Raw genomic sequence first — 9,736 nt, forward strand, 5'->3', positions numbered from 1 at the left:
TACATTTGTTAATTAACTAGATTTAACAATTCCACAGTGTATATGAACTTCAAAACATCATTTTGTATGTGAGAAAACATACAGTATTATCTGTTTGTTAAATTTTTTAACATTAAAAAATAATGAAAAGAAAAAAAAAAGAAAACTACACCAAGTAGAAAATTTCAATGGCTTCTTAAATACAAGCAGCAATGGTAAACAACACCTAAATAATTTGTTTCCTTATATTAAAAGAAAAGTCATCTTGAATATAAGTGGAGGATTGTTTTAAAAAGCAAAGAATTATTGCCCCCAAATTATCAAGAACTTCAGCAAATGAAGGTCACCTACAAAATTACTAATTTTGTTTAACCATATAAATTATAATTATGTAGAATATAGTAAAAAGTTGTTTTAAAAATATATAATTTAGACTCCAAACTAATTTAAACTCATTCTTTCATTTGAAAAACAAACTGTTCCACAAAACAGTAAGGCTTAATGTTTTAATTAGCAGATGCAGATGAAATTATAGTTATATCAAATATCTGGTTGCAATGTATTAAATATCTGTTGACAGTGTATTTCTTTCTTTTTCAAGCTGTTCTTTACCTCTACCCTGCGCAATCGCCACAGCCGGGTTTACTTCATGACGCTTGGAAAACTTGAAGAGCTCCAAAGCAATTATGGTGTCTAAAAGTTTCCAGTGATTTATTACCACATTATAAACATCATGTATAGGCAATTTGCATCTTCAGATTTCAGAGATTAAATGAGCATTCAGTTTTATTTTTAGTAAAGATTAAATCCAAAACTTTTAATGTAGCACAGAATAGTTTTAATGAGAAATGAAACTTTATGTATAAAATTAACTATAGCAAGCTCTATGTACTCCAATGGTGTACAATAACTTTTGCACAAACTTTGTAACTTTTGTTACTGTGAATTCAAACATTACTCTTTGGACAGTTTGGACAGTATCTGTATTCAGATTTTACAACATGGAGTAAAGAAACCTGTTATGAATTAGATTACAAACAGTCTTCAAAATAATTGGCACTGGGATAAGATTTTTCAGAAAAAGAAAAATATCGACAAACTGTATGTGATTTTTCCAAAGTTATATGAATAACCAAAGGTTTAGTCAAGAAACAAAAATCTTAAAGATTGTTATAACCCAGACTAAGGTTGAACAACCTGCATGCCCAGAGAAAACTATGGTGACAAAGGGGAAAAGGCCATCACCCTTTTTCTCACTGATTCATGACAATTAAGCCTATAGTTAAAGACCAGTTTTGTTCTTTTCACCCATTTTTAGCTGGTTTCTCTTGATAAGAAGAAAGGAAGAAAGCCCCAGATGCTTGGTTTTTCTCGGACCCCCAAAAGATGTGCAATAGCTGTTGTTACAAACCACCAAATAATACAGTTGTGAGCCTGAATACAGGACTGAACTCCTATACATATGTACTGTAGAATGAGTACTTTTTAATACCTTAAGGTGGGCGTCAAATTCTGCTCCCCAAAGCAGATAGACTGATTTATCAAAATTATTATCTGGCCAACAGTGTGGCTATCAGACAGCATCAAATATTTTCCCAATCCAAGATTAGACTAAACAAAAGCTTCCTTCCAATATTAAACAAAAGGAATTAAACATAACAATGAAAAAACTTTGCTAATATCTGTGTTTTTCAGGTTTCTGTTTTTGTACAATCAGAAATTAAACATATTCAGTGATAAGTTCATATGTAAGGACTTAATGTTAAAGGTTAAAAAAAAATTCACAAAATGTACAACTTTCACCATATATATAAGCCTGCAAAATTAGAGTAGTGAAAGTCATGCTAGTCCATCACCCAAATATGTTATAGACGCCATAAACAGGTGATATTTGGTCACCTATGGTAACTGCTACCTGATGAAGAGCATAATTTCTGCATATCCATCCTCAATACCATGGTAAGTTCTGGGGCAATAGAGAAGCAACAGAACTGCCACAAAGTATACCTCAATATAATTCCTCTAGTTCTGCTTCTAAAATCTGAGAACAGTGCTAGTGGGAAAATAATTTTCAAACTACCTGGTTAACCAAAATACAAAAGCAGCTGACTATGTGTGATTTCATAATAGCACATTTCTTGGCACTTAGTGCCAGAAAGGAAGATTTGGATTTTCCTAACAACTCACATCAAGAATGTAGTGTAGTTCATTATTGAGAATTTAGGAAAGCCTGAATCCATGAATTAAGGAAATAAATGTGACTCACATTTCTTTTACTGTGACACAATAATGTGATCCTTAAACTGGCTTATCCTTGAGTGTTTACAACTCAAACAACTTTTTGAATGCAGTAGTTTTTTTAAAAAAACAAATTTTATGTCAAATTTTTTTTCTTAGAAGTAGTCTTCATTATTATAAATTTGTACACCAAAAGGCCATGGGGAACTTTGTGCAAGTACCTCATCGCTGAGCAAATGGAGCTTGCTATGTTTTAATTTCAGATAATTTCCTCATATAAGTAGTGTGTAGAACCAAGTCTTTTAATAATTCATTCTTTTCTTCATAATATTTACTCAAAGTTAAGCTTAAAAATAAGTTTTATCTTAAAATAATATTTGAAGACAGTAAGACAGTAAACTATTTTAGGAAGTCAACTCCCATTGTGCTCTGTGGCAGTTATTCTGGTAAAAATAGGCAAAAGTGACCTGAATCTACAAAGATGTCCCAAAGTAACCAAGTAAGAGAGATTGTAAATGATAAACCGAGCTTTAAAGGATAAAGTGTTAATAAAGAAAGGAAGCTGGGCACGTGTCAAAAAGGGAGATTGAAATGTTAGGTAATCGTGTAGAAAGGACAGAAAATGTTTAAAGTGGCTCATATGTAATGAATATTTCTGACTTAGATGTAAATCCATCTGGAATCTTTACATCCTTTGCCAGCTGAAACAAGACAGTGAAGGGACAATGCTATTTCATGGTCAGTTTATTTTGTAAGAGACAGAAGAAATTATATCTATACATTACCTTGTAGCAGCAGCACCTGGAAGCCCCAGCCCATCACAGAAATGTGGAGGGGGGCTCCTGACTGGACAATTTCCCTAGCCTTGTGATTTGAAGCATGAAAGTTCTGGCAGGTCATGAGCAGCACTAGGGATAGAGTATGGTTTTACTTTGGCGTAATTTAGTTTTTTCAACAAAGCCCTTGTCTAAAACAAAAGGCATTATTGGAAATATTTGAAAACTAGAAAATGATGGATAAAAGAACTGATAAAATTTCTGAGCGGGGTGCGGTGGCTCACACCTGTAATCCCAGCTCTTTGGGAGGCTGAGGCAGGCGGATCATGAGGTCAGGAAATCGAGACCATCCTGGCTAACACAGTAAAACCCCGCCTCTACTAAATATACAAAAAATTAGCCAGGTGCGGTGGTGGATGCCTGTAGTCCTAGCTACTCGGGAGGATGAGGCAGGAGAATGGCGTGAACCCGGGAGGCGGAGCTTGTAGTGAGCTGAGATGGGGCCACTGCACTCCAGCCTGGGAGACAGAGCGAGACTCTGTCTCAAAAAAAAAAAAAAAAAAACCAAGAAAATTTCTGAGTGACTGTTAGTAAAAGTAAGGTAAGAGCCCCAGAAGAAACAGTAAGCAGTAAGAAGGGATAATCATTAAGACAATAAAACAGGCAAAGCAGAATCACATGTGCACACACACACGTAAACATTGGAATGCATAAGTTTTAATATTTTAGTGCTATCAGTTTCTAGATGCATTAATTACTAAGTGCCATCTCCCAAGATTCAGTTAGTTGAAACACTATCCATAAACTAGGAATAATGCCACATGCATTCAATGGGATCTTTTAGGTACTCTTCAGTTTGTTTCAAGAAATATGCCTACTGAAATCAAATTAATTTGTAATCAATGTGTACTTCAAGACTGCTAATTGTTTCGTCTGAAAGTCTACAATGAATCATTGTTCAACCTTGAAAAATAAAGTTTTGTAAATCATCGGTTGATGTCATTTTTGAAATATACTTATCTAATACGACGGAATTAAAACTTGTTCAAATAATATTCATTTTTTAAAGTATATAATAATGATCTGATTGGAATATGTTAGGGGTTCAGCTTGTTGCATTCAGAATTCTGGCCAAAGAGGGATATATTAATCTGATTTAAAAAATACCTTCTGGCTACAGTGGTGAAATTAGAAGCTGATTAATTTTCCTCTAAATATATAGGACTTTACACATAGGCATAGATTCACATGGTATGGGTAAAACTCAAGCAAGTTTCAATGCTGCCTTCCCTCCCATCCCACCCCAGTATTTTCAAGTCCCAAGGAGAGGAAAGGTGAAGAACTCTATCCACAGAGTGTCTTTCATTTAAGAAGGGTTTTAGTGCAGGCTGATGGCAGAATACAGAAGACAGAGTAATCATGGCAGGTTTTAAAAGAAGCTGAGTCCTTTCTTTAGGACCAGAAGAACAGAACTTCCCTCAGCAGGTCTTGACAAAGGAGTATTAAAAGTATAGTTCCATGCACATCCTGTCATCTCGGGACATTTTGGAAAGGTGTTCATCAGGCTTACTCATTAGAGCCTGTTGGGTATTGTCCTAATTTGGCTTGTGTGGCCAGGCATTCTGGAGCTGGGCTACCTGGACACATCATGCTTATCCAGGTTGTTAAGGGCTGAATTCAAAATGTTTCATTACAATCAAATTGTTTTACTCAACTTTGTTGTAGGGTACACTGACTTCAGCTACTTTAAGGGACAGTGTTATGAGCGAAGGAATAGAAGTATCATCACAAATTGGAATTAGCTCAGACAGGGTGAGTCCCTAAGGCTGAGAGAGGGTATTATTCTGGGGACTCTTTACCAAAGCTTGGGGACAGGATAGGTCGTGACTAGAAGTCATTAGTTATTCACTATTAGTAACTTGCAGGAGCAATGGGGTCTAAGGACGTCCATGCTGCAAATCTATTGACTGAATCTTTTTTTTTTTTAACACTAATTTCCATCCGATATGATAGCATTTTTTTAATAGAGCCCTTACCCCTAATTTAAGAATACTCAGGGTCTTAAGGATAATAAAGCCATTGAGTATTGCTACTTTTTAATTCAAAAAACTGATTGGTGGCAACTAATGTATTAAGGTCAAACATATTTTAGATATCATTGTCACATGTCACATTTTACGTTGTTCACAACCATCTCAACTGATCTAAAAATAATAGTTCAAGAAAGAGTAAAATGGATTCTATATGGACTTGTATTTTCAGAAGCTAGTCCACAGGCTGCTTTGTAAATATATACAACATAAGACTTGGGATTAACCTTTTCTTACAGTTTTGTCACCTCGTATGTCAAAGTCTCTTGTTTGGTGCTTAACATACAGAAACTGTTCAATAAAAACATGAACTGAAGGGCAGAAATGGGCCCCTTTCGTTTTGCCTGGATTGTGTTTGGTGCTATTGTATCTACAACCACTTAAAACGCAGAAATCCATTTGTTGTTTCATGAAAGTATCATCTGTGTTCTGGTGACCAAAACATCACGACCTATTACTGGTAATTTCAAAAGATTTTACCCCACAAACCTGAAGTGAAACAAAGGATAGGTCAATATAGACATTGAGTCTTACTAAATTTTACTTACCTACCTTTACAACAACACATAAAGGCCACTATAACCCTTCAGCAATTACTCAAGGCTCATAAATAATGACAAACAACATTTAGTAAAATAATAGCACAAAAGGTAAACAAGCCATTTAACTGGCTGTTTTATGCAGGCATTTGGTTTGAAGGTGACTGTTTTTCTCAAGATTAGCTCTTTATGTTGTATCATCCCGAGACATATTTAAGGGCCTTCAGAGCTTGTCAGTATACTTTCTCATCCAAAATTTTTAATTATGATCCTATAAACAGCTAGATATCAGGCATTTCCTAAAGGTATGTTTTGTTTTGTTTTTTTGTTTTGTTTTGTTTGCAGTTGAAAGAGTCTGTCTGATTTGCAGGTAGGTAGGTACCTCTAAAATGCATACCAAATGGAATCATCTATCCAAAAGTCTATAAAGTAAACATGCAACACCATAAAGTTGAGTCTCACATGTTGAAATAGTTGGAAATGAATGGAATGAAGTTCAAAGCAAATTGAGCCACGAAAAAGGAAAAGCTTTTCTCCACAGGTAAAATTTAAATTATGTAAAAAGTTGGGAAAGTATGGGCTTCATTTGATATTGTAAAAACTATGAGTTTTACTCCCCAAACAAATATGCAGAATCCAAGAAAACAAAAACAGTTATTTGGATTCCAACACCCATCCCACCAATCTGGGGGAAATTTAATTTCAATAATTCCTCTTTCATTCACTAGGGTTATAGAAAGGTCCCGGGTATCTTTTATGGATCAGATAATTCAGGGGTGCCCTACTGGCCTATAGTTTACACTTCTCTACGTTGATACATTTATTGCTCACTTAGTTTCTTACAGTGGCCTCTGAAGCATGTGTGGCCGTGGAAATATTTGTCAAGACAGGGAGCCCAGACACCTAGGGTTATATTCACTATCGTCCCACTACTTCCATGGGTGCTGAGTGGGCACGGGCCCCGATGCTTTAAAAACCATAGTTCCTGCTATCCCTTCCCATGCCTAGTGAATCTCCTTCTCTACCCTAGGCTCTTGTATTTCTGTCCCACTCCATTCAATACAAAACGTATTTACCTCTTTCCCTTATCCTTTGAGAATGGCCTCATATAATTGTGCAAAAAAAAAAAAAAAAAAAATCTAGCAGGAGGTTTTTAGAAAACTTTTGCTTTAGGTTCTACTATGGAACCCTCTATGAATTGGAGGAGGGGAAATTTAGTGAAAACAAATGAAGAACACAATTAATTATGCTGTCACCTACACATGAAAAAAAATCAAGTAAATGTAATAAAAGAAATTAAAACTTTAAAAGATGAGACATTATTGCTATTGATGAGGTAGGCCAAAAATTTCTAATCATCTTTTATCATCTCTATAATCTCCTTAGTGCCCTTATTCTTTCCTCTGTGTCATTACAGCTTCCAAACAATTGCCCCTTCTTATGTCACTGTCCCTCCTTTCTCCCTAGTAGCCCCCACCTTTGAATTTATTGCTATCAGACTAGAATACCTATTATGTCTCCTTGTTGCTGTCCTGTATAGACCCACACCATTCCTTCTTTCCTTGGTCCATTTGGGATGCTACAACAAAATACCTGAGACTGGGTAACTTATAAAGAACAGAAATGTATTTCTCATACTTCTGGAGGCCAGAAAATCCAAGATCAAGGTGCCTGCAGGTTTGGTTGTCTGGTGAAAGCTGCTCTCTGCTTCAAAGATTGTGCATTGCTGTATCATCTGGAGAGGATGAACACTGTGACCTCACATGGCAGAAGAGATGCAAGGAGAAAATAGGGTGGAAAGGGTGAACTCACCTTCTCAAACCCCTGTATAAGGCACTAATACAATTCATGAGGACAGAGCCCTCATTGTCAAATCACTTCCTAAAGGCCCCAACTCTTAATATTGTTGCATTGAGTACTAAGTTTTAACATGAATTATGGAGGGAACACAAATATTCAAACCGTAATACTGTTACAGACCACAGGTTCTTAGACTCTCATGTAATGGAAATTGGCACGAGGCCCATCAAGTTTCTCAGTCAAGGCTGTTTTTAGGGGTTTTTGTTCAAATACAAGGGAGCCAGCACTGGAATTAAAGTTATCCGGCTGCCTCCCCAAGGGGAGGGCATTGTGGTGCCTTAAGGAGGGTGACATGCATAATTCATGAAGTAAGTAAGCTTTACAACATGATGTGATGGAATACATGGTGCACAAGTGTAGTAAGGAGTCATGCTAATACATATATCACATGATTAGAAAACGACAGATGAGCACCTCTTTGGGTGGAGATTTTAGTATTATAATGAAGCAAAGGACAAAGATCTGTCATCCTTCTGGTCTTGTGTGCATGTAGGTGATAGGGTTAACTTCTTTGAGTGAAACTTATGTCTGGAGACCACTTGTTTTAGACTTTCTTAAGGTTCCTCAATCAGGGATATGGTGCCTTAAATGAAATTTATAGGGTGGAGGGAGCACAACTTACCTTAGTTTTTAAGGTCCCAAACAGTCATAGGGCCCCCAATAGTTTGTAGTAGAGGTCTTTGGAGTGGGGGCTTTGCTAGTGCTTCCTTGTCACAGGTTGCAGGTGTGGGCTGAAGCCTCCACCTGTCATTACCCATGATTGTGGTATGCCCAACAGTGCTAGTCCAGCCAGCAGTGGTGGTATGGGGCCCCACAGAGCTGCGCACCATACTTTGCCCAATTCCTGGCTTTGGGCTGTATCCCCACACCCTAGGGGCAGTTTATCAATCTTGTTTATTTCAAAAAAAAAAAAACCTAGATTTTAGTTTCTTTGATTTTTTTTCTTTTGTTTTTTTTGAGACAGGGTGCTGCTCTGTTGCCCAGGATGGAGTGCAGTGGCACGATCTTGGCTCACTGTAACCTCCACCTCCAGGGTTCAAGTGATTCTCCTGCCTCAGCCTCCTGAGTAGCTGGGATTACAGGTGCCCGCCACCACGCCCAGCTAATTTTTGTATTTTTAGTAGGGAGGGGGTTTCACCATATTGGCCAGGATGGTCTTGAACTCCTGACCTCAGGTGATCTGCCTGCGTTGGCTTCCCAAATTGCTGGGATTACAGGTGTGGGCCGCCATGCCTGACCGCACATCAGCCGTTAAGTTTCCACACATGAATTTGGGGGAACATGTTAAGACAATAACATTCGGCCATGGCCCTCAAAATGCATGTCCTTCTTACACGTAAAATACATACATTCTATCCTAATAGCCCCAAAACTCATAACTCATTCTAGCACAAACCTGTCTAAAGTCCATAGTCTCATCTAAATCAGATAGGGGAGAGACTCAAGGTATGATTCATTCTTAGGCAAATTTCTCTCCAGCTGAGAGCCTGTAATATCAAACAAGTTTTGTGCTTCCAATGTACACTGTTGTGACATGCATGGGATAGACATTCCAATTCCAAATGGGAGAAATAAGCAAGAAGAAAGAAGTCGCAGGTCTCAACTAAGTCCAAAATCCAATACAGCAAACAAAATTATATCTTAAGGATTGAGAATAAACTTATTTGACTCCACGTTCTGCCTTACAAACACACTAGGGTAGGAGTTGGGTTCTCAGGACTCTGGGGAATCCTGCCTCCATGGTTTTCTTGGGTGCAACCCACACCACACTTCTTACAGACTGGTCGGGTGCCTGTGGCTCTCCCAGACTGGCAGGTATCCTGGTGTCTCTACAGGTCTTGGGATAGGCCTGCCCTCGTGGCTCCATTAAGCATTGGCCTAGTGGGGGTTCTCTGTGGTGGCCCCAAACTCACATCTCCACTAGGTTTTGCCCTAGAGGGAGCTTTCTGCAGTGGCCCTGACCCTGAGGCAGTTCTTTGCCTGGATCCTGAAGCTCTCCATTGCATTCTTTTGAAATCTAGGTAGAGGTAACCATGCTTCCATAGCTCATGTACTTGGTATGCCTGCAGAACTAGTACTACATGAACTCCACCAAGACTCACTGCCTGCACCCTCTAGAGTGGTCACCCAAGCCATAGCTGGGCCCACCTGAGCCCCAGCTGGGGCATTTGAAGACTTTTGTGCATGAATGCAGGGGGCAGAGACTTGAGATAACCCTAGGAAGTGAGCACTGAGGTCCTACGTGAAACCTGGG

At 38.1% G+C, this 9,736-nt stretch overlaps 1 protein-coding gene across 1 annotated transcript in view; it reads left to right on the plus strand.

Moving 5' to 3' along the window:
- The window catches only part of NRK (Nik related kinase), a 138,618-nt gene extending 136,964 nt beyond the window's left edge, over positions 1-1,654 (plus strand). Inside the window, exon 29 of the mRNA XM_011968260.1 lies at positions 581-1,654. Within this exon, the coding sequence (XP_011823650.1) occupies positions 581-676 (96 nt within the window). The 3' untranslated portion in view covers positions 677-1,654. The remainder of the gene's footprint in view (positions 1-580) is intronic.
- The last annotated feature ends 8,082 nt before the right edge of the window (positions 1,655-9,736 follow it).

Source organism: Mandrillus leucophaeus, unplaced genomic scaffold (genome assembly GCF_000951045.1).
Source record: "Mandrillus leucophaeus isolate KB7577 unplaced genomic scaffold, Mleu.le_1.0 Scaffold834, whole genome shotgun sequence".
Classification (NCBI taxonomy): Eukaryota; Metazoa; Chordata; class Mammalia; order Primates; family Cercopithecidae; genus Mandrillus; species Mandrillus leucophaeus.